The sequence below is a fragment of the Apodemus sylvaticus genome, chromosome 7, assembly GCF_947179515.1.
Source record: "Apodemus sylvaticus chromosome 7, mApoSyl1.1, whole genome shotgun sequence".
NCBI classification, from domain to species: Eukaryota; Metazoa; Chordata; class Mammalia; order Rodentia; family Muridae; genus Apodemus; species Apodemus sylvaticus.
In genome coordinates, this window is record NC_067478.1 from 95,038,546 (window position 1) to 95,063,147 (window position 24,602).

The 24,602-nt window shown below is 38.7% G+C and overlaps 1 protein-coding gene across 6 annotated transcripts in view; it reads left to right on the top strand.

The window, feature by feature from the left end:
- The window catches only part of Ccdc15 (coiled-coil domain containing 15), an 82,697-nt gene that overhangs the window by 24,719 nt on the left and 33,376 nt on the right, over nucleotides 1-24,602 (top strand). For 3 of the 6 annotated variants that reach the window (XM_052188688.1, XM_052188691.1, XM_052188692.1), the window contains 6 exons: nucleotides 283-402; nucleotides 853-1,578; nucleotides 3,104-3,226; nucleotides 4,653-4,763; nucleotides 19,404-19,499; nucleotides 20,817-20,920. In XM_052188688.1, coding sequence (XP_052044648.1) covers nucleotides 283-402; nucleotides 853-1,578; nucleotides 3,104-3,226; nucleotides 4,653-4,763; nucleotides 19,404-19,499; nucleotides 20,817-20,920 — 1,280 coding nt within the window. Of the gene's footprint in view, nucleotides 1-282; nucleotides 403-852; nucleotides 1,579-2,451; nucleotides 2,509-3,103; nucleotides 3,227-4,652; nucleotides 4,764-19,403; nucleotides 19,500-20,816; nucleotides 20,921-24,602 lie in introns of all 6 variants that reach the window. The other 3 variants (XM_052188694.1, XM_052188689.1, XM_052188690.1) reach the window with 3 other exon arrangements.

Below are 24,602 nucleotides of genomic sequence, written 5' to 3' on the forward strand. Positions count from 1 at the left end.
AATTCTGTAATATTGCCAAAGAACAATATTGTCTCCCACTGTGAATGTGGGATATCTTTTCATTTATTTAGATCTTTAATTTCTTTTAATTATGTTTTATAGTTTAAAGTATACAGTCTTGTACTTTATAAACATTTAAAGCTATTTGAATATATTCTTTTGTTAGACTTGTTTGCAGTATCTAAAGTCTTATTGTTCTTAAAGTTTTGTTGCAAATATATAGTTTCTACTTATAATGGCTACATTTGGTGGTTTTTATGTAATTCTTTGCTTTTTCTTTAGGACCTTGGCTGTGAGAAATTTTCAGTTGTTGCAGTAAGTGAGGAGAGAGACAAATTGTTTGTGAGCTGCCAGCAGGATCTTCTTTCTGAAAGCAAAGAAAAGGTTTTCAGCAAAGTTCAGGTAAGGCAATAAAATAAACCAAGGCTCTAAGGGCTCCTATCTACAGTCATAGCTACTTGGGAGACTGATGCAGAAGGATTTCAAGTTCCAAGTCAGCCTTGGATACAGAGTGAGTTCAAGGCCAGTCTGAACAATTTTGTAAGAACTTATCCTAAACTAAAAATAAGATTGAGTATGTAGCCCAGTGGTAGAGTGTTTGTCTATTATGCATGAAACCCCAGTTCAATCACCAGTAATGCAAAAAAAAGTGGTTTTCTTTTTTTAAAAAACGTTGACTAAAAGAATTTATATTGACTCAGGCTATTTTAAAGTTGAACAAATACTAATGTTTCATCTTTTATTCTAGTTTTGTTTGATTATGATATCATTTAATAATATTTTAGGACTCAGAAAAAAATCTGGATTTTTGTTACCATCTAACAGTCTGTTTTTATTTATATTTCCTTTTAGAAAGTAAAATTCAAAAATCCCTTATCTGTTGTGATAAAAGAAGACGAGCAGAAGCAGTTATATCCTCATAGCCTTCAGGCTGCTCTTCCAGACACCCAGGATGATTTTGTACAAGTTCAAAATAGACTTCCAGAATCTCAGAGCGATGTGATAGACTTCCAGAATGTTGAGCTTAAAGCTTCAAGAATTGAACCTAAAGCTCCAGGTGTTGACCCAGACACCCAGGCCACTGGAATGGAGTTTCAGACTACAGAGCCAGAGATTCAGGACTTTCCTAAAGTCCAGACTGTTGAGCTAGATGGGAATACTAAGTTGGAAGCCCAGGATTTTCTACCCTCACACCAGGCTTTTCTATCCAGAGACCAAGAATGTCTGCCCAGTTGTCAATACCAGGATTCTTTACCCAAAGATCGCTGTGTTCTCCCTAATTTCCAGAATGATTTACCTAAATACCAGGATCAGCATTTTCTACCAGTAGACCAGGAATTTCTACCTAGAAACCAACTTGCTTTACCCAAAGAACAGAATCATCCACTCAAATACCAGAAGCAGGATCTCCCACCTAAAGAACAGTTTCCCCTGCCCAGACATCAGTATATTTTACCTATATATCAGGACCAAAGAGATCCACATGTTCTTCCTAAATGTCAGGTTCTTGATGTTCTTTCCAAAGGCCAGAATTATCTACACAATTATCAGGAGCAGGATCTTCAACTCCAAAACCAGGTAAAGTAGAACAGGAAGTGGGGTACAAAACACACATGACTCTGAGTTTGCAGTAGAACCTGAAGGATTTCTCTACAGCTGATTTGGAGATTCCTAGCTGGAAATGGCAGTTTCCTGATGATTCTTTTCAAAATGTCAAGGTTCTTACAAAATGGTAAAGTAATGTCAGCAATATATCTCATCTATTTGGGAAATTTATGTATAAAAACAATTCTTTATTAGGATAAAGATTTCTGGTAGCAATCATTTGTTTTGGCAGCTGGAAGTTGGAAAGAGGCATGTCCCACAAGTACCCAATTGTATCTTTCAACAGGTTCCAGGCCAGTTTTCTGCTAGAGATCATTTAGAGGTGAAGGAAGGAGGAGATGTGCAGCAAGAACAGCACTTAGGGTTGTAGTTGGCCAAACTCACCCAAGCTGACAGTTTGTTCCTCTTAACTCACCAATCAGCACATTGTGTTTGCTCTTTTTAAAGCAAATACGGAGAAGCCAGAATCAGTTCTGAGAGGTAGACAAGCGAGTAAAACGCACGCTCTGGTGTCTGTCAAGATCTCCCTGGTGCTTTCAAGTCTCCATCAGCAGCAAAGGAGAGCAGAGAAAGGACAGAGATTAGCAGGAACTTACTGGGGTTTAACTTGGATTTTCAAAGACCCCCAGCTGAACTTGAGAACTGACAAAAAAAATGGCATCCTGCCATTATACTTCATATTACTCTGAATTTAAAAATTACCTTGAAGGCTGGAGAGATGGCTCAGCTGTTAAAGGCTAGGCTCACAACCAAAAATAAAAATTACCCTGAGGTTTTCGCAAGTCTTAAATATCATTTCTGTCATATATTCCACTACACAATGTTTTTTTTTTTTTTTTCTTTTAGGAAGTAAACTTTAAGGAGCCATTCTCTGATGTGAAAGGGAGAGAAATATTTTCTCTGGCAAGTTACCAGTATCTACCTCCCAAACCGCAAGTTCAAGACTTTATCAGAGACAGAGTAGGGCAGAATGGCATTAGTGGGAATGTTGCTCTGAGATTAGAATGGCACTCTACTTTAGGAAGGTTGAACATTGGGTGTAAATCCTCAAGCATTCCACTCTTGGTGGTCTCTTTCTGATCTACCTTACACCTAATCGTAATATGACCCTGTTTTATTTAGTAAACCGTGTAAGTCAAATAAATTCTCCCACTGAAAAAGCAGTTAAACTGTTTTAATTTACCAGTATCATTGTCTATTGCTGATTCCCACAGTATTATCACAAACTCATTGCCCTGGCAGGAAGAATGCAAAAAATAGTAGTTGACCTTAAGCTATGTTAAGGTTGGCGAGTTTGTTAGACTCTCTTGTGTGTAGTTTAGGATTAAGAACTAAAATCGAAAGAGTGTAGCATTGTCACATATTCTAGACTTTCAATATTTCCATGGATTTCTCACTGAAGCAGTTTTGCAATCATGCAAAGATTTTGACTAGCTTATTACCCTGTCTGTTATTATCATGATATTATGTCATTATTACTGTTTTTGTTACCTTTTAGGACATTTTTCTCAAGCAACCCTCAACTTTTATGAGAAGAGAGACAGGGGATGAGGAGTTAGCTTTGGAGTCTCCTCAGTATGCTCCACCTCAGATCCAGGACCAAGTCTTCCTTAGAGAGCAGGTGAGAGCATCTATAGGATGAGGGCCGTGTAACCCCTAAGAAAGGAAAAAAGACCATTACTTCAGTCAGGATTTATGTGGAATACATAAACTTAAGGCTGAGAGTAAAATGTCTAGGTATTTTGAAATGTGCCAAAATAATCTGTGGTTAACTTTAAAATACTCCTAAAAAAAGTTAGAGAAAGAACTGCTCAGTGGGTTAAGAGCATTGGCTGTCTTCCAAAGGAATCAAGTTCAGTTCCTATCACTCATACCGTGGCTTACAGCCTTCTATAGCTACAGTTCCAGGGAATCCAATGTCCCCTTCTGACTTCCGCAGGCACCAGATATACATGGAATGCACAGTCATACACATAGAAAATAAATTTTTAAAAAAATTGGAGAAGTCATAGATGAAAAAAATAAAAGTTGCTAGTAAGGATGCCTTCAAGGGTTTATTATATTAGTTTATTCCTACTTCATGGTGTATTTGAGACACAGACTCACATAAACACACACCTTCTGTTCTGTCAATAGTCTAGGATTTTCTCTCGTATTATAATGAGCCCATTATTTCTGTTGATACAGTTTGTAGTTCCTTTTGATCAAGTGTATCAGACAGACTTTATGTGGAGAGAAATGGAAGTTTGCAAGGGGAGTTGCTGTGGAAGACTACGCATGTTTCCCACAGTATTTGCTACCTAACCTTCCGAGAGAATAAGTAGAAGGAGGGAAGAATGTGCTGCAAAGAACAAAATGCTTAGATTTGGGCCTCAGACTTGACAGGCAGTGCAGTAATTGCTTCAGGTGTATACTGTTAAGGTCAGTAATAATGAACAAAGAACAGAAACAGACTGCCTTTTGTTCTGCTTGCCATTCTGATCGATTAAAACCACTACAGTCCTCATCATAAGCTCTAATTGCTGCTGTAGATGGCATCCTCGTGTTTGGGCAATTTATATTGATATTTATACTGTCTTATAGTACAGGAGCTATGAGCTGGCATCACATGATAGATGAGAAATGGCAAAAGGAGTTATATCCAGAGTACTATGGATTATATGAAATCCAGGACTCACACTCTGCCAGCAAGCAGGTAGAGCGCTGTTTAGTACAGATGGTGTAAGCAGTGGGAAAAATGCTATCTTCATTAATAACATTTTAAAATGATAGCTATCTTCATGAAGTATTAATAGCCAAAACAACTATTTTAGAACCTTATATTCATTATCTTACTGAATTCTTACATAATCTGAGAGATAGATACTGATACCTTGTCTTATAGGTAAAATTTATGATGGTTTTACAGATGGTGCTAAAATTGACAAATATTTCTACTTTTGTAGTATATAACATTCTAGCTTATTTAGATTACCTGGAGCTATGACAGAAGCCTGTAGTATTTTCACTATTATGTCCCGATTTACACAGTCTGATGTGTCTTTCAGAGCCAGCAGCCCTCTGTTAGGACAGCTGAAAGGTGGCAAGAGGCTTTGTATCTCAGGGGCCATGACTGTCTTCCACCCAGACAACGGAGAGATGGGTGTAGCAGGCGACAGGTATGGCAAACCACAGAGTATATATGCTGTCGCAGACATCTTAGTAAGCAGGGAGGCTGATCAAAAACCACATTGCTGTGAAGATTATTTTAGAGCTTGTGCCAGAACTTCTTAGGGTAACATTGGCCAAAGTTTGAGGATATTGAATTAAGATCTCCTGTGTTAAAGGAAATGTCACAAGGCTGTGATCTTATGCACTTCTACTAAAATTCTACTATCCTCTATATTGTTTCTATTTGTGGCTTTATGAACTATTAGAATAAAAGGCTCTAGTGACTAGTAGTGTTAGGGTGCCTGAAGGAGCTCAGCAAATTTCCTCTTGGCCTCTTTAATGGAGTCAAAACGATAGAATGTGGGCTGAGGCTTCTGATGAAGTGCTGCTCTTTGGAACTTTCAGTCTGGACCTGCAGGGTTGGCCTAGGATGTACTGTCATAGCTTCTCCAACACTGTCATGTACATAGTCTGAAGGACCTGGGGGACAAGACCCTTCATCAGTTCTTTCTGTCTCTTATAGTTTATGCTTAAAATGTCCCCCAAAGCTCATTTGAAGGCTTTGTCTCCAGGTGGTGGTGCTGTTGAGAAGTGATTGGATTATGAAGGTACTGACCTCATAAATGGGCTCTAGTAGATCATCACTAGGCCTGTGTCTTGGAAGAATGTACCTTTTCCTGGCCTGTGTCTGTCTCACTCATTCCTGCTCCTGCAATGATGATCTATCTTACATGATCCCAAACAATAGTCCCATAGCATGGTCCCAGAAACAACACATTCACATGAACTTAGGCTGATATCTCTGAAACTAAACCCACACAAGTCTTTAAAGCTTCCCTTAGTTTACTTTATCAGGAATTTTGTTGCGTAAAGAAAATCAAAAGGTGGACATGGTGGCATACATCTTTAATCACAGCACTTGAGGCAGAGGCAGATGGATCTCTCGAGTTTGAAGCCAGCTTGGTCTACATAGATCTTGTCGCAAAAAAAAAAAAAAAAGAAGAGGAGGAGGAGGAAGAGGAAGAAGAAGAAGAAGAAGAAAAGGAGGAGGAGGAGGAGGAGGAGGAGGAGGAGGAGGAGGAGGAGGAGGAGAAAAACTAGAGAGAGAAAGAAAAAAGGAAGGAAGGAAACCAATGCTTTCATAACTATTACTGTGATTACTAGTTATAGATTTTTTTTTTGCCAACATTACCTATTCTGACTATATTAGAGCAAGAGTGGTTTCTTTTTGGATATATATTCTACATTCCTTTATTTTTTTCTTGTAGACTCTTGTACCATTAACTATCTTATATCATTCATGTATCTTAAACTACCTCTCTTGTATAGATGTTCTCAAGTGTTTTCTATTTAAAGAAACAAACAAAAACCCCAAAACTGCTTTGGACCAGAGAGATATGAGTCATTTGTAGAGAGCTTGCCGAGCACGTGCAAGGTCCTTTCTTCCACAGCACCACAGAAACGAAATGAAAATAAGCATTCTCTTGAGTTCTATTCACAGTGGTTTTGAAGATACATAATTCTTCATGATACTCAGATTCTTTTTTACCTAATTGTAATCTGCAAATAATTTTATTGATCATAACAACCAGTTTTTAAAAGTAATCCATGATGACTAGCTTCTTTTTTATCTTCCACTGACTTAGACATATAGACAATTTCTCAGTTACCTATATTCTGATTTCTGTCCTCATCAGTACCCTTGAGCTTGAATACTGTTTGGAAGGTCCTAGATCCATTCTTTTTTTTCTCTTTTTAAAATTTTTTTTATTATATTCAACACAATATTTTTATAACAGTCATAAAAATGATGGACATGTTATTAAATGAACATAAAAAAGATAAGTCTTTTTGTTTGTTTGCTTGTTTTTAACAGAGCTTAAAATCTTGGCTCTTGTTGTGGTATAATCCCTAAATAAGAACAATTTTTATACATTGGAATTCATTGTAATAAGGCTGTACTTCAGTGTCCCTCACATTGCCAAAGGATTTTATTTCCATAGTCGCTAAGCTATGAGTTGACAGTTTTGCTGCGCCAAGGAATGAATTGTAGGCACAATTATTTGGATACAGATTTACTGCTATGGTCAAATCTATTTGACTTGAGTGATTGTCATCATTCTCAGCCCACAAGGAACAGGTTACATTCATTTAAGAAATGGTGTGTGTATTAAGATGGTCTATCCATGAAGTCACTCATCAACTGTTTCAATGAACAATGGTTCTGCTTGAAGGGTGGCACAGAGAGAGGGTAAGATTCTGGTTCATTGGCTGTGATAATTTTTAAAAGCATTCATCTCAGAAAAAGGATAACTTGTAAAGTCATCATCTTCAAAGTTGATACAATAATTATAAATATCAAGCAAAACATTAAGTCTCACTCTTTGTTGTTTTCTTACAAGCCACTTCCCAAATTTATTGTCTACATTTCTTTTGGCTGTATAAATAATATAATACACTGTATAATACACATAGTATAGTGTAAAAACATCAAATAAACAATCCTACTAATAGAGAGGCTGAGATAGAAGCATGATTTCAAGACCATTATGTGGTACACAGCAAGACACTGTCACATACAAACAAACAGAAAGTGTATATGGATTGTACAATATTGGACATATTTCTCCAATTACCAAATTAGACGACTGGGTGACAGCCAACAAATTTCTAATTCTTCATATTTTTGAATTTTAATCGATTAGGATATGTTGGTAATATTAATTTTCATATTAAGAGATAGTAAAGAAAAGTGACTGTTACTTCCTGTTATTTTTGTTGTTAGAGGTAGAATTATGTTTCTGTGGCTATCTTCTTTTGGGTTTGATGAAAGATTCCTTCTTGCTTTTTCTAGGGTGTAGTTTTCCCTCCTTGTCTTGGTGTTTTCCATCTACTATTCTTTGTAGGGCTGGATTTGTGGAAAGATATTGTGTAAATTTGGTTTTGTCATGGAATATTTTTTTTCTCCATCTATGGTAATTGAGAGTTTTTCTATAGTAGTCTAGGCTGGCATTTATGTTCTCTTAGGGTCTGTATGACATCTGCCAAGGATCTTCTAGCTTTCATAGTCTCTGGTGAGGAGTCTGGTGTAATTCTGATAGACCTATCTTTGTATGTTACTTGGCCTTTTTCCCTTATTGCTTTTAATATTCTTTCTTTGTTTAGTGCATTTGGTGTTTTAATTATTATGTGATGGGAGGAATTTCATTTCTGGTCCAGTCTATTTGGAGTTCTGTAGGCTTCTTGTATGTTTATGGGCATCTCTTTCTTTAGGTTAGGAAAGTTTTCCTCTATAATTTTGTTGAAGGTATTTACTGACCCTTTAAGTTGGGAATCGTCACTCTCTTCTATACCTATAATCCTTAGGTTTAGTCATTGTGTCCTGGATTTCCTGGATGTTTTGGGTTAGGAGCTTTTTGCTTTTTGCATCTGCATTGACTGTTGTTAATGTTTTCTATGATATCTTCTGCACCTGAGATTCTCTATTCTATCTCTTGTATTTTGTTGGTGATGCTTGCATCTATGACTCCTGATCTCTTTCCTAGATTTTCTAGCACCAGGGTTGTCTCTCTTTGTGATTTATTGTTTCTAGTTCCATTTTTAAATCCTGGATGGTTTTGTTCGTTTCCTTTGCCTGTTTGATTGTGTTTTCCTGTAATTCTTTAAGGGATTTTTAAAAAAGATTTATTGTTATATGTAAGTACACTATAGCTGTATTCAAACACACCAGAAGAGGGTGTCAGATCTCATTACAGATGGTTGTGAGCCCCCATGTGGTTGCTGGGATTTGAACTCAGGACCTTTGGAAGAGCAGTCAGTGCTCTAACTGCTGAGCCATCTCTCCAGGCCCCTTTAAGGGATTTTTGTGTTTACTTTTTAAGGGCTGCTAGCTGTTTACCTGTGTTCTCCTGTACTTCTTCTTCTTCTTTTTTTTTTTAAAGATTTATTTATCGTTATATGTAAGTATACTGTAGCTGTCTTCAGACACACCAGAAGAGGGCATCAGATCTCATTTTTGATGGTTGTGAGGCACCATGTGGTTGCTGGGATTTGAACTCAGGACCTTCAGAAGAACAGTCAGTTCTCTTAACTCCTGAGCCATCTCACCAGCCCTCTCCTGTACTTCTTTAAGGGAGTTATTTATGTCCTTCTTAAAGTTCTTTATTATTATCCTGAGAAGTGATTTTAGATCCGAATCTTGCTTTTCCGGTGTGATGGTGTTGCTGTGGTGTGATTTTCTATGGTAGAAGAATTGGGTTCTGATGATGCCAAGTAACCTTGGTTTCCGTTGCTTCTGTTCTTATGCTTGCCTCCTGACATCTTGTTATCTCTAGTACTATTTTCCCTCGATATATCTGATTGGAGCCTGTCCTTCCTGTGATTCTGGTTGTGTCAGAATTCTTCAGAGTTAAGCTGTCTCTGTGATCCTGTGATTCTGGGATCCTGTAATCCTGTGATCCTGTGATTCTATAATCCTGGGCTTGTAAGAGCTCCTGGGAATGGAGCTTTCTCTGGGTGTTGTGGGACTGACTGTGGAGTTTGTGCCTAAGGACTGCTCAGGGCACTGGCCCAGACTGGAAGCCCTAGATCCATTCTTGTAATCAGTGGGTACTTGTCTTCTGATATGCTGTTGACCCTTTGCAGCATTGCAATAGAAAACTGCTTGTTCCCCAACCCTTTCCCCTTTGTGATTCACTCCTAAAATTTTGATCACCTTTTTGAGCCTTCCTGTTTACTGAATTTGTTTTCTGTTGGTATGCTGTATTTTTAAAATTACTGAACAGTTTCAGCTTCTGTTTCTCAGTTTCTCTCCCTTCCTTCCTTTCATCCTCTCTACCTCTCCCTTACCATATCCATAGCATTTACTTCTGTGACTTCAGCTGCCAGATATTTTATTTTGATGATTTTGAAATCTATTTAAGAATACCCAGTGACTATCTCAATTCTTATATTCTACAGCTACCCCAAATTGAGGATGTTCTGTGTGCTCATTCCATAATAGTCACTTTACCCACTTAATGGTGCAAGATACAATCCTAGGGATGATTTTTATATCTGCCCCACACCCTGATTTTAGGTCCTTTTTTCTTTTCTTTCTTTTTTTTTTTTTTAAAGATTTATTTATTTATTTTGTGTATATAAGTATACACTATAGCTATCTGCAGACACACCAGAAGAGGGTGTTGGATCCCATTATAGATGGTTGTGAGCCACCATGTGGTTGCTGGGAATTGAACTAAGGACCTCTGGAAGAACAGTACTCTTGACTGCTGAGCCATCTCTCCAGCCCTAGGTCCTTTTTCAATTAGAAAAATTTTATTTTTATTGTGTGCTTATGCTGTAACGTGATTCACATTCCATGGAGTATATGTAGAGGTCAGGGACAGTTTAGTAGAGTCAAGTCATCATTAGCTTCACTGTCATCGTGACCCACCTGAGAAGAGGGAACCTCAGCTGAGGAATTGCTTCCATCAGCTAGGCCTTCGGGCATGTATGGGGGGAATCTTCTTATTTGCTCCTTGATGTAGGAGGTCCAGCTGACTGTGAATGATGCTACTCATGGCCAGGTGGTCATGGGTTATATAAGGTAGGAAGATGAGCAAGTCAGAGGAGGCGGGCCATGGAAACAACATTCCTCCATGGTCTCTGCTTCAGGTCCTGATTTAGGTTCAATGGTGGGCTATAATCTGTGAGCCAGATAAACCCTTTCCTTTCCTAGGTTGCTTTTGGCTAGTGTTTATCCGTCACAGAATGGAGACCCAAACTAGAATAGTAGGCCGTCTCTAGTCTACAGTTCCTTGAGTTCTGGAATCAACCTTAAGCCTCCAGGCTTGTGCAAATCTCCTTTCCTCAAGTCATCTTGCCTCCTCAGATCCTTTTGATAAGGCAGATTGGGGCAGTTTCACGTTAAACTTTTCTTCTTGCTATCATTTTAGCTCAGGCCTTTGACATTGGTTAACTGGTTTTTTAATTGACGCCCACTGTCTATCTCCACTTTGTCTGATCTAGGAAACTGACTTCCTGGCCTTGACATTTTTATTCTCTTTCAATTTATCTTTAACAATACAGTCAGACAGAGCCTGTTATTTGTAGATGCCAATTTAACTTTAGTACTCCCAAATAGATCAATTAGGAAGATTCATTTCAATAATTTTCAATACAAAATTTTAAATGCAGAAGTATAGATAGTATAAAGATCAAAGTTATCTTTCCATATTCTGTTTCCTCAGCCTTTCCTTTTCTCTAGCTATACTACTGTCAACAGTTTAAAGCTCATCAATCTGGACCACTTAATTTGCATACACATGCATAGATGCGTACATTCAATTTTTTTTTTTTTTTAAGACAGGGTATCTCTGTGTAGCCCTGGCTTTCCTGGAACTCACTCTGTAGACCAGACTGGCCTTGAACTCAGAAATCCACCTGCCTCTGCCTCCCAAGTGCTGGGATTAAAGGCATGCACCACCACCGCCTGGCTTCAAATTTTTTATTGGACTGTGTATCACATATGTTTTTAGATAATGACATTGTGTATCGAGCATTCAGCTTTATAAACTTCAACTATTAAACTGTGATACTATATTTATTTTTATGTATAGTAGAAAAATATAAACAATCAGGTATACTTATACCCTCTTGAATATGTTTGTAAATTCTTACATCTGTGACTTCTTTTCATTTACCCCCTGGAAGCCAATAGCAGACACCACTCCAAACTAACCCCTTGCCCCAGATTATGACAAACAGAAATGTATGCAGGCATTATCACAAGTGCCTGGAAGATAGTTTTATCCATAGATAAGTTTTAAAAGGAAAAAATTTTAAAAATGAATATGAGGAAGAAATAATGAAATATGAAGAAGTAATTCTTTTTTTCTTATATGATGAAAACCTTATAAAATATTTAAAACAAAACGTTTGGCTATGTGCATGTAATTCACAGATAAATTCTTGTGGAAATTTTTTCCTTTTTTGATATGTATGTATGTATGTATGTATATATGTATGTATGTATTTATTTATTTATTTTTATACTCCAGATTTTATTTTCCCCTCCTGGTGGTCTACCTTCCTACTGTTCCACATCCCATACTTCCTCCCAACCCTTCCCGTCTCCACAAGGATGTTCCCCACAACCCCTATCCAACTAGATCTCTAAACTCTCTGGGGCCTCCAGTCTCTTGAGGGTTAGTTGCATCTTCTCTGGCTGAACCCTGCAATCCTCTGCTGTATATGTGTTGGGGGCCTCGTATCAGCTGGTGTATGCTGCCTGGTTGATGGTCTGGTGTTTGAGAGATTTCTGGGGTCCAGGTTAATTGAGACTGCTGGTCTTCCTACAGGGTTGTCCGCCTCCTCATCTTCTTCCAGCCTTTCCCTAACTCAACCACAGGGATCAGCAGCTTCTGTCCATTGATTGGGTGCAAATATCTTCTTCTGACTCTTTCAACTGCTTGTTAGGTTTTCTGGAGTGCGTTCATGATAGGTCCCTTTTGGTGAGCGCTCCATAGCCTCAGTAATAGTGTCAGGCCTTGGGGCCTCCCCTTGAGCTGGATCCCACTCTGGGTCTGTTGCTGCACCTTCTTTTCCTCAGACTCCTCTCCATTTCCATCCCCGCAGTTCCTTCAGACAGGGACAAATATGGGTCAGAGTTGTAACTGTGGGATGGCAACCCCCTCTCTCACTTGATGCCCTGTCTTCTCACTGGAGGTGGGCTCCATAAGTTCCCTCTCCCCACTGTTGGGCATTTCATCCAAGGTCCCTCCCTTTGAGTCCTTAGAGTCTCTCACCTCCCAGGTCTCTGGCACATTCCAGAGGGTCCCCCCAACCTCCTACCTCCTGAGTTTGCCTGTTTCCACTCTCTCCACTGACCCTCAGGGCTTTAGTCCTTTTCCCTCACCTAATACCAGATCAGGTTCCCCTCTCCCCCCTACCCCCCCCCTTCACTTTCCCTCCCGAGTCCCCCTCTCCCTCCCTACTTGTAATTGCTTTCTTCTCCCTCCCAAGTGGGACTGAAGTGTCCTCAGGTTGTTGACCTATTTTAGTTCTGTGGACTGTATCTTGGGTATTCTGTACTTTTCTTATTTCTCTCTCTCTCTCTCTCTCTCTCTTTCTCTCTCCCCCCCCTCTGTTTCTCCTTCTTTCTTTCTTTCTTTCTTTCTTTCTTTCTTTCTTTCTTTCTTTCTTTCTTTCTTTCTTTCTTTCTTTCTTTCTGTCTTTCTTTCCTTCTCCTCCTCCCCCTCCTTCTTTTTTTGGCTAATATCCACTTATTAGTACATACGATGCATGCCCTTTGGGGTCTGAATTACCGCATTCAGGATGATATTTTCTAGTTCCATCTATATGCCTGCAAAACTCAAGCTGTCCTTGTTCTTAGTAACTGAGTAGTATTCCATTGTGTAAATGAACCACATTTTCTGTATCCATTCTTCTGTCATGGAACATCTGGGTTGTTTCCAGCTTCTGACTATCACAAATAAGGCCTCTATGAACGTAGTGGAACACATACCCCTGTGGCATGGTGGGGCATCGTTCAGGTTTATTCCCAAGAGTGATATAGCTGGGTCTTCAGGTAGATCTATTTCCAATTTTCTGAGGAACCTCCAGTTTGATTTCCAGAGTGGTTGTACCAGTTTGCAATCGCACCAGCAATGGAGGAATGTTCTCTTTCTCCATATTCTTGCCATGTGCTGTCACCTGAGATTTTGATCTTAGTCATTCTGATTGGTATAGGTGGAATTTCAGGATTGTTTTGATTTTCATTTCTCTGATCAATAAGGACTTTGGACATTTGTTTAGGTGCTTCTCAGCCTTTCAGGATTCCTCTGTTGTGAATTCTTGGTTTAATTCTAGACACCATTTTTTGATTGGGTTTGTTTTTTGTTTGTTTTTTTGTTTTGTTTTGTTTTGTTTGATGTTTAGTTCCTTAAGTTCTTTATGTATTTTGGATATTAGCCCTGTATCTGATGTCAGGTTAGTGAAGATTTTTTCCCAATCTGTAGGTTGCCAATTTGTCTTATTGACTATGTCCTTTGCCTTACAGAAGCTTTCCAGTTTCATGAGATCCCATTTATCAATTTTTGATAAACCCAGAATAGCCAAAACAATTCTTTACAATAAAAGAATGCTCTGACTCTCTTCCTCTCTCTCTTGCCTCTTGTTCCCTTTTCCCTGCTCCCTTCCCCCTTCCATTCCTCCCTCTCCCCATGGGTGGCCTCTACTCCTCTACTCTCTTCTTCTCTCCGCCTTTCTCTGCCTCTACTGCCCTCCTAACTCTCCTCCCCATGCCCTGAATGAACTCTATTCTATACTAAAACAAAACAACACAACACAACAACAACAACAACAAACCAATAAAAGAATGGCTGGGGAGATCTCCAACCCTGACCTCAAGCTTTACTACAGAGCAATAGTGATAAACATTGCATGGTATTGGTACAGAGACAGATATGTGAATCAACGGAATAGAATTGAAGACCCAGAAATAAAACTACACACTTACGGACACTTGATCCTTGACAAAGACATCAAAAATATACAACGGAAAAAAGACAACATCTTCAATAAATGGTGCTGGTTTCTCTGTATGTATGTAGAAAAATGAAAATAGAGCCATATTTGTCACCTTGCACAAAGCTCAAGTCCAAGTGGATTAAGGACCTCAACATAAAACCAGATATACTGGATCTAATAGAAGAGAAAGTGGGAAAGTGTGCCAACTCATTGGCACAGGGGGAACGTTCCTAAATAGAACTCCAATGTTCATGCTCTTGTGGAATGTTTAAACACTAGAGAAAGACAGAGGGCTAGGGATAGTAGTGCAGTGCTTGATGGATGAGAACCTGGGAAATCCTGTGGTCCCAGAATACTTGAATATTTAAGACATGTAACAAAATTTGCCATGCAAACCATTTTATTTATAATATAAATATATTTTTGAATTCTTGAAACAGAGTCTTCATATACAGCATATATAGCTCAGATTAGTCATGAACATGAAATCTTGCCTCGGTCTCCAAATATTGGAATTACAGGTATTAGCCACCAGTCAGCTCATTTTAAACATTTTCAAATATATGCTCCAGTGGCAGTAAGTATCTACACAGTATTAGTCTATCACCTGTCTGTATCTAAAACATTTTTAACCATATATATCTGAAACTGTATACTAATTAAAAGCCTGCCACTCTCCTGCTGTACCATCCTGCTTCCAATCTCAGAGTCTGATTATTTAAGTACCTTATGACAAAGTTTCATACAATATTTGTTGTCTTATGACTACCCCACTTCATTTAGCATAAAGCTATAGCATAGTACAGTATTTTCCTTTTAAAATCTTCAATAATGTGTATATGTATGTGTGTTTATGTGTTATATTTTATTCATCCATTAATGGACACTTGTGTTGTTTGTAAATAAGATCTAACAAACATGGGTGTATAACATTGAAATGTCCCTTTCTGCTGCTGAATCCAGTGACTAGAGTGACAGTAATGGGACAAGCTACCAAGTGTGAGATGGAAGGCTTTTCACACCCAAGTTCCATCTTGTCAGAGGTTAGAGGTTACAAACTGGAAAGCTTACATGGTGGTTCTGGAAATCTAAATTTAGCTGTAGCCGGGTGAGCACCGGGCTGATGATTGACTTTTTTTTTTTTTTTTTTTTTTTTTTGGTGTTTGTGGTGGTAAATCAGGGACTCATGCATGCTGGCAACTGTTCCACTTTGGGGCTTTACCGCTAGCCTGACAATTCTTGTAGTAATTGTGTTACATGATTTTGATGCTGTCTATAGGTCACCGGGAATACCGGGGATTCCTGGTTTCTGTAAACTTAATGCTGATGAGTAGGAAGTCATCCCGCCAGTGACTCTTTTGGATGTTTTTCATTACTTTTATTTTTAGGCAATGCTGATGACAGTATTAAGTATTTGGAAAATGGAGCCGGGCGGTGGTGGTGCAAGCCTGTAATCCCAGCACTCTGGGAGGCAGAGGCAGGCGGATTTCTGAGTTCAAGGCCAGCCTGGTCTACAGAGTGAGTTCCAGGATAGCCAGGGCTATACAGAGAAACCCTGTCTCGAAAAAACCAAATCCAAAAAAAAAAAAAAAAGTATTTGGAAAATGGGTCATAAGGGAGCAAGGCAAAATAGACACAATGAAAAATAGATTTGCTCTGCTTTTAGGACATAAGTTAACCCATTCAGTTTCAGTTAACAGACTTATCATGTACGAGTGAATTAACCTACCTGCTTTGGGGTGTATAATACTTCTGATCTCTGGGATAAAAACTTAAAGGAGGAAACACTTATTTTGGTTCATGATTTTGAAAGGTTCACTCCATAGTTTCTTGATCCCAGGTACTTGAGTAAAATATCATTGTGGTAGCAGTATGTGAGCAGGGAGTTCAAGTCTTGGTAGACAGAGGGGAAGGGACTGGGAACCCAGTGTAAACTTCACTGTCACATTCCCAGTGGGCTACTTCAACTAGGCCCTATGTCCTAAATGTTCTAAAACCTAGCAAAAGAGCACCAATACTATGTATGTTAATAGCCATTTCTCTAATACTATTTGTTGAAGAGACTGTTTTTTCTCCACTGAATGGTCTTGGCTTCCTTATCTAGAGCATTTGACCATATGTGCCATGGTTTATTTAAAGTCATTTAGTTAATATACATTTTATATTTGTTTTACATATTTTTATATAAAGGTCTTGATTTAATTTATATGCTTTGGCTGGGGATATAACCCAGTAGTAGAGTGTTTGCTTCATGTGCTCAAGCCTCTGGGTTTCAGCCCCAGCACCACAAAGAGAAAATACATGTGGTTGACCCTTAGCATTGATCTCAAGCAGCAGCATCTTAACTCAAACCTGAATAAAACTTATCTCACATGTATTTTCTCTGTGATAGGTGAAGATCTTTTCCCAATTTGTTGGTTGCCGATTTGTCCTTTTGATGGTGTCCTTTGCTTTACAGAAACTTTGTAATTTTATGAGGTCCCATTTGTCAATTCTTGATCTTAGAGCATACGCTATTGGTGTTCTGTTCAGGAACTTTCCCCCTGTACTGATGTCCTCAAGGGTCTTCCCCAGTTTCTTTTCTATTAGCTTCAGAGTGTCTGGCTTTATATGTAGGTCCTTGATCCATTAGGAGTTGAGCTTAGTACAAGGAGACAAGGATGGATCAATTCGCATTCTTCTGCATGCTGGCCTCCAGTTGAACCAGCACCATTTGTTGAAAAGGCTATCTTTTTTTCTATTGGATGTTTTCAGCCCCTTTGTCGAGGATCAAGTGACCATAGGAGTGTGGGTTCATTTCTGGATCTTCAATCCTGTTCCATTGATCCTCCTGCCTGTCACTGTACCAATACCATGCAGTTTTTAACACTATTGTTCTGTAGTATCGCTTGAGGTCAGGGATACTGATTCCCCCAGAATTTCTTTTGTTGTTGAGAATAGTTTTAGCTATCCTGGGTTTTTTGTTATTCCAGATGAATTTGAGAATTGCTCTTTCTAACTCTATGAAGAATTGAGTTGGGATTTTGATGGGTATTGTGTTGAATTTGTATATTGCTTTTGGCAAAATGGCCATTTTAACTATATTAATCCTGTCAATCCATGAGCATGGGAGGTTTTTCCATTTTTTGAGGTCTTCTTCCATTTCCTTCTTCAGAGTCTTGAAGTTCTTGTCATACAGATCTTTCACATGTTTGGTAAGAGTCACCCCAAGGTACTTTATACTGTTTGTGGCTATTGTGAAGGATGTCATTTCCCTAATTTCTTTCTTAGCCTGCTTATCCTTTGAGTATAGGAAGGCTACTGATTTGCTTGAGTTGATTTTATAACCAGCCACTTTGCTGAAGTTGTTTATCAGCTGTAGGAGTTCTCTAGTGGAGTTTTTTGGGTCACTTAGGTACACTATCATGTCATCTGCAAATAATGATAGTTTGACTTCTTCCTTTCCAATTTGTATCCTTTTGACCTCCTTAGGTTGTCTAATTGCCCGAGCTAGTACTTCAAGTACAGTATTGAAAAGATAAGGAGAAAGGGGGCAGCCCTGTCTAGTCCCTGATTATAGTGGGATTGCTTCAAGTTTCTCTCCATTTAGTTTGATGCTGGCTACCGGTTTGCTGTTTATTGCTTTTACTATGTTAGGTATGGGCCTTGAATTCCTGTTCTTTCCAAGACTTTAAGCATGAAAGGATGCTGAATTTTGTCAAATGCTTTTTCAGCATCCAATGAAATGACCATGTGGTTTTTTTCATTGAGTTTGTTTATGTAGTGGATTGCATTGGTGGATTTCCGTATATTGAACCAACCCTGCATCCCTGGGATAAAGCCTACTTGATCATGGTGGATGATTGTTTTTATGTGTTCTTGGATTTGGTTGGCAAGAATTTTATTGAGTATTTTTGCATCAATGTTCAAGGGAAATTGGTCTGAAGTTCTCTTTCTTTGTTGGATCTTTGTGTGGTTTTGGTATCAGCGTAAATGTGGCTTCATTGAAGGAATTGGGTAGTGTTCCTTCTGTTTCTATTTTGTGGAATGGTTTGAAGAGTATTGGTGTTAGGTCTTCTTTGAAGGTCTGATAGAATTCTGCACTGAAGCCATCTGGTCCTGTGCTTTTTTGGGGTTTGATGAAAGAAGGTAACTATCTTGCTTTTTCCAGGGTGTCGTTTCCCTCCTTGTATTGGAGTTTTCCTCCTATTATTCTTTGTAGAGCTGGGTTTGTAGAAAGATACTGTGTAAATTTGGTTTTGTCATGGAATATCTTGGTTTCTCCATCTATTGTGATTCAGAGTTTTGCTGGATATAGTAGTCTTGGCCGACATTTGTGTTCTCTTAGAGTCTGTTTGAGATCTGCCCAGGATCTTCTAGCTTTCATGGTCTCTGGTGAGAAGTCTGGTGTGATTCTGATAGGTCTTCCTTTATATGTTCTTGGCATTTTTCTCTTGCTGCCTTTAATACTCTTTCTTTGTTTAGTACATTTGGGGTTTTGATTATTATGTGACGAGAGGTATTTCTGCGCAGGTCCAGTCTGTTTGGAGTTCTGTAGGCTTCTTGTATATTCATGGGCATCTCTCTCTTTAAGTTGGGAAAGTTTTCTTCCATAATTTTATTGAAGATATTTGCTGGCCCTTTCAGCTGTAAATCTTCACTCTCATCTATACCTATAATCCTTAGGTTTGGTCTTCTCATTGTGTCCTGGATTTCCCGGATGTTTTGGGTTACTAGCTTTTTGCATTTTCCATACTGATCTGAATGCGTATGTAGTTTGTGAATAAGATAGTACAAATGTACAGTTTGGTATTTTCTGAGCACTCAGGGTTGGCAGCCAGCAGTCAGTATGAAAACACTTTCATCACTTCCAAAAGATTCTGTTGCCTGGAGCCGTCTGTTTCTACAGTCCTCTTCCCTCTAGTACTGAAGATCAATACTTTTTAAAATAAGGAATTTTAAAGTAATTTTTTCTTTTTAAAAGTTAGAAATTATTGCTTGGCTTATGAAATGCCCAGGTGGGTATACTAACATTAAGACTTTTTCTAGAAAGTATAGTAGGTAATCAGCCCCAGGTTCTTCCATGCCAAACCAGACAGAATCGAGAGGATTCCCAGAGCTTTTGGCAGTTTTGTCACGTTTGTCATTGGGCTTTGTAGCAGGTCTTTGAGGAGTATCAGTCGGGACTGAGCACCGAGCAGCAGGCTCTGCTGGCATTTCAATCTGGAGTGGATCGAGAAGAAGACAAAAAAGAGGTATGCAATGGTACTGCTTCTGAATTCTGTGTGAAGTTAGACGCAGTTCACTAGTCTAACTCATTAGAACCCAGGCTCCGGGGCTGGAGATATAGCTCAGCAGGTAAGAGCCCTTCGAGAGAACCTGAGTTCAGTTCCCAGCCCCTATATGGTAGCTCATAGCCACCTTACAGCACCAGTCTCGGATGCCTTCTTCTGGCCTTTGCAAGCACTGAGTGCACTTGGTATAGAGGCCTACATATATGCAAAATACTTTGCGAACATACACAAGAGAAACGAAAGATGATTTGAGTGACCCAAAATGCCTATTACCTGCTGGGATATATAAAAATCAATATTTTTTTTAATGGAAAAGAAAAATCAGAAATTTCAACAATATTAAGTCAGTATGATATGCTTACCTTCTCTTACAGGCTCTTGGGCTGTAAGAGAACTTAAGCATATCATACTTAACTGCATTATCTTAGCTTATCATTTGAGCTGCATTTGTGTGAAATCAAAGATTTGATTCAAGTGAATTTCTAGCCGTACATATTTGCCACTATAACTTATATAAGGGAATACTTTTATGTATGGCTTCCTTGGCCCTTCTGTGAAAAGGTACAGTTTTAAATCCTAGCCGTCCATGTGCCAGTGTTAAATGGGAAGCATTCTTCTGATGCATCTTCAATAATGAGAGTCACTCTTCATATTAAGATTCTTTAACCAAAGTGTATGTGCAGCTATGTCATCTTGTTGAGAAGCCTGTGTCCTTGAAAGAGAGCATGTTAATCCAGAGGTGTAAACAGATCATGCGCAGAATAGGAGCTCTTGCTTTTATTATACTCATTCTGTTTATGAGCATGATTCTCTGATATGCTTTATCTCTTGCCATGTGTGGCTAGGCTTGGAGTACAGTTTTGTGATGTGATTTTAGTCTTTACTAGTTAAATGGCTATCGTTCTATTATAGAATGCCTCCCTTCCTTTCTCTGCGGCCCTGCTTTTATGATACTGCTTGAGAGCACAGAGTAAATACAGTATGTGCCTTATTGTGTCAAATATAATAATTTCTTAGGTACTGTTGACAAGTGGACTGTACTGAGAGCAATCTCATACACTTGTGTGTGTGTTTAGATCATATTAACTATTTCAGCTTTTACTAAGGGTAAATAAACTAAATTTTCACTTTTACTAGTTTGTCTATTAACAAAATAGCTATGTACTTGAAAATAGTCCTGTTGTCAATGCAGAAGAAAGTTAATGGCTTTATCACTTGTAACTTTGTTATGTGACACTTGTCTGAATGGACTTGATGATGTTAACTTCTTTCCTTTAGCGTCAAAAGCAGTATCTGAGACACAGGAGGCTTTTCATGGATATTGAGAGAGAACAAGTGAAAGAACAGAACAGACAAAAGGAACAAAAGAGGAGGATTGAAAAGTAAGTTCTTTGATTCTTATGCTGAGACTGAAATGACCAGTCAGGGTAAGGGAATGCTTGCTAACACCAAGGGCTAGAAGTCACCACATGGGCTCATTGGTAAAGCACATGCTTAGCGTTCGTGGCACCTTGGGCTCAGTCCACAGCCGCTCACCACCCACTACCCTAAAGGGAAAAAGGAGGAGGGGGGAGGGGGAGCAGTAATCAGGCAGTAGTCTCTGTGGGTGTTTTTTTTTATTGTTATTTTCTTTTTTTTTTTTGAGACACATTCACTTTGTAGGAACTCATTATCTAGACCAAGCAAGCTAACTTCAAACTTGTAGTCATCTTCCTGCCTCTGTGTCCCAAGAGCTAGGATTACAGGTGCACTGCCATGTCTTACTTGTTTGATTTTTTTTTTATAAACTTAATTTTTTAAAAGTTTTTAAGTTCATAGTGAAATTGAGTACTATAACCTCCCGCCTCCAGACACATACAGCTTTCCCACCAGTACACTTTGTTCTGTAGATGAGCAGACATGAGCACACTAGCACCCACAGTTCATGGCGTGCTGTAAAATTCCTTTTTGGTGTTGCATATTCATTTCCATTGCCCTGAAACCTGTGCTTGGCCATTTCCTCCTCTAAGGCCATCACTCCTCAGGCTCTGTGGTTTCACTTCCTCCAGCGTGTGTGTCAGCTTTTCAGGTCAGTTTCCTATGGTTAGTGATATGCATTTAAGGTTCTTGCACTTCCTTTCATGTTTCCATAGTTGTTTCTTTTTAAAATGTATTGTGTGTATTTGGGGAGTACTCTTATGTAGAGGTCAGAAGACAGCCTATGAGAGTTTTTTTTGTATCCTAAGGATCAACTCAGGTTGTCAAGTTGGTGGCAAACACTTTTACTGGTTGATCCATCTTATAGGCCAAATAGCTATTTTGAATAAAACTACTATAACAACTGCTATGTGAATTTTCCTAAGGACATATATTGTTGGCTCATTTGGGTAAATATGAAGTGCGATTTCTAGATCATGTGCAAAGTGTGCTTTTCTATCTTTGTAAGAAATGTCCATAGTATCTTCCACAGAGGCACCTTTTGCATTCCCACCAGCAGTGAGGATTCCTGTTGCTCATGTCCTTGTCAGCATGTGGTGGTGTCAGGGCTTGAGGTCTGGACGCTCTAATAAACGTATATTAGAGAAATGGTGTCTTACTGTCACCGTTCAGCTCCCTGATGACCTGTGACATACAGTATCTTCCCACAAGCTTACTTGCCATCTGCTGATCTTCTTGGGTTCGGCGTCTCTTCAGGTCTGTTGTCTATTTTTTAATTGGGTCATTTGTTTTTATTTTTATTGTATATTTTTATTAATTTTCTGTACAATATATTTTGATCATATTCTTTCCTGTCCTCAACTCTCCACAGATCCTCCCCACTCCCTACCCACCCAGCTTTATGTTCTTTTTTTCAAAACAAACAAACCTAAAATATCAAAATAAACTAAAAAAAACCCATTAAGACTAAAAAACAAACAAAACAAAACATGCACAGAAATCTCTGAAATCTGTCTTTTGGTGGCCAGCTACTCCTGGGTGTTGGGTGGTAGATAATACCCAGTGAGACTCCATTTGAAAAATTCTGGTTTTTCTTTTCCTGTCAGGTATCAGTTGCAAGTAGCCTCTGGTTAGGTGTGGCACTTTGTGTCTATGTCCCTTTCTCAATGATGAGGTTTTCTGGTTTGAACCTGTGTAGGTCATGCTTTTTTGGTCTCTTTGAGTTCATATGTTTATCCGTCTACATCTGGAAAATGCTTTTTCCTTAGAGCCATCCCCCTCCCACCTCTGACTCTGGCACTTTTTCTGTTTCCTCTTCACATAGACCCTGAGCCTTGAGGGGAGGGGTTTGGTAAAGACATCCTATTTAGGACAGACCGCTCCAAAGTCTCACTCTCTGCACACTGTCCAGTTGTGGATCTCAATGTTAATTTCATCTACTTCAGGAAGAGTCTTCTCAAATGAGAATTGAGTGGTTTTTGCACTATAGGTATAACTATGTCATCAGGAGTCATTTTATTGCTATGTTCCTTTAGCAGAATAATAGTATTAGGCTCAAGATAAAATTCCTTTAAGCTCGTGACCTGTCTCGTCTCATGTTCTCAGACACTTTAGCAGTATTGCAGTGGGTCGTTAAACCCAATCAGAAGATGGTTGGTCACTCCTATAACGTACCATTCAGGCCTGTCTCTGTTAAGGTACAAAGCTTGTAGCTGCGTGATCTTGATGCTTGCTTTGCTCCTTCAGCAGCGTGCCTAGTCCCTTTCAGCACCGTGAAGGCAAGTCAGGAGGGAAGCGTGATACTGGATTTTATTTTGATTTTTAAGACTCATATAGAGTACAAGATCTTTTTTAAAATTTTTTTGAAATATTTTCTTTCAGTCTCTGTCATATCTTTTCATTCCTCTCTCATACCTTTTCAGAGCAGAAGATTTTAATGAAGTCTAATTTATTATTTCTTTTTTGTAGATTAATTCTACCACATGCACATCATCTAGCTTTGTCAGTTCTGTTATATTCTAGGAGCTATATGGTTTTATTTTATGTTTGGCTCCATAATTCATTTTGGGTAGGGGTTGTTTTTGCTTTTTAAGACAAGACCCAGGCTGGTCTGGAACTCAGTGTATATAAGAATACTTCTGAACTGTTGTACCTACTTCCTGCTCCTCTCAGTACTGAGAGTACAGATCTTGATTGCACTATGCCTGCTTTAGAAGTGGTTTTTGTTTCTTCTTGTTGTTTATTGTTTCGCTTTGTTTTTTTTTTTTTTTTTTTTTGAAAACAGGATCTTGCAGTTAAGACCAGATTGGTCTTGAACTCATAATCTTTCTGTTTAAGGCACTGAAGCTTTGGGATTATAGATATATGTGTCACCATGCCTGACTGCACTGTTTGACTTAAGTTTTTATAAGTATACAAGGTCTGTGTTTGAAGTAATTTATTTTGCATGAAGATAATCATATTTTTCCCATAACCATTATTGAAAAGACTGTTTTTTTCTTCATTATGTTCCTTTGTTCCTTTGCGATTTATGTCCTTCTGAAATCTCTGTCCAAGCCTATTGATCTGTTTGTTCATTCCTTTGAAAATATCACAGTCTTGATTGTTTTAGATGCTTATTAAGTCTGGAGCTACAGCCTTCCATCTTCTTTCTGATCCTCTTCCACTGTCTCAGCTCTCCTTTTACTTTACAGACTTTACAGTTACTTTATCTGAGTCCAAAAGTATTTGCTTGGCTTTATAACTTGGGGAGGGGGTTATTGTTTGTTTGTTTTGTTTTTTGGGGGTGGGTAACTTTATGTGTGTGAGTGTATTGCTCACATGTATGTCTGTGTACCACATGAATACATGTCTGTTGCCTACATAGGTCAGAAGTCAGAGTCAAATCTCCTGGACCTGGAGTTACAGACAGTTGTGAGTTGCCATGTGGGTGCTGGGAATTAAAGCGGGGTCCTCTGGAAGAGCAGCCAGTGCTCTTAGCTGCCCAGCATCTCCCTAGCTCTGCTTTGTTACTCTTTCTTCTCTTTTCTTTCCCCTCTGCCTCTCTGATTGCTAACATAGTCAAATCTTCTCTTTTTTTTTTTTTGAAGATTTTTCAAATTAATTTATTTCTTTTTTTATTCAATATATTTTTATTTACATTTCAAA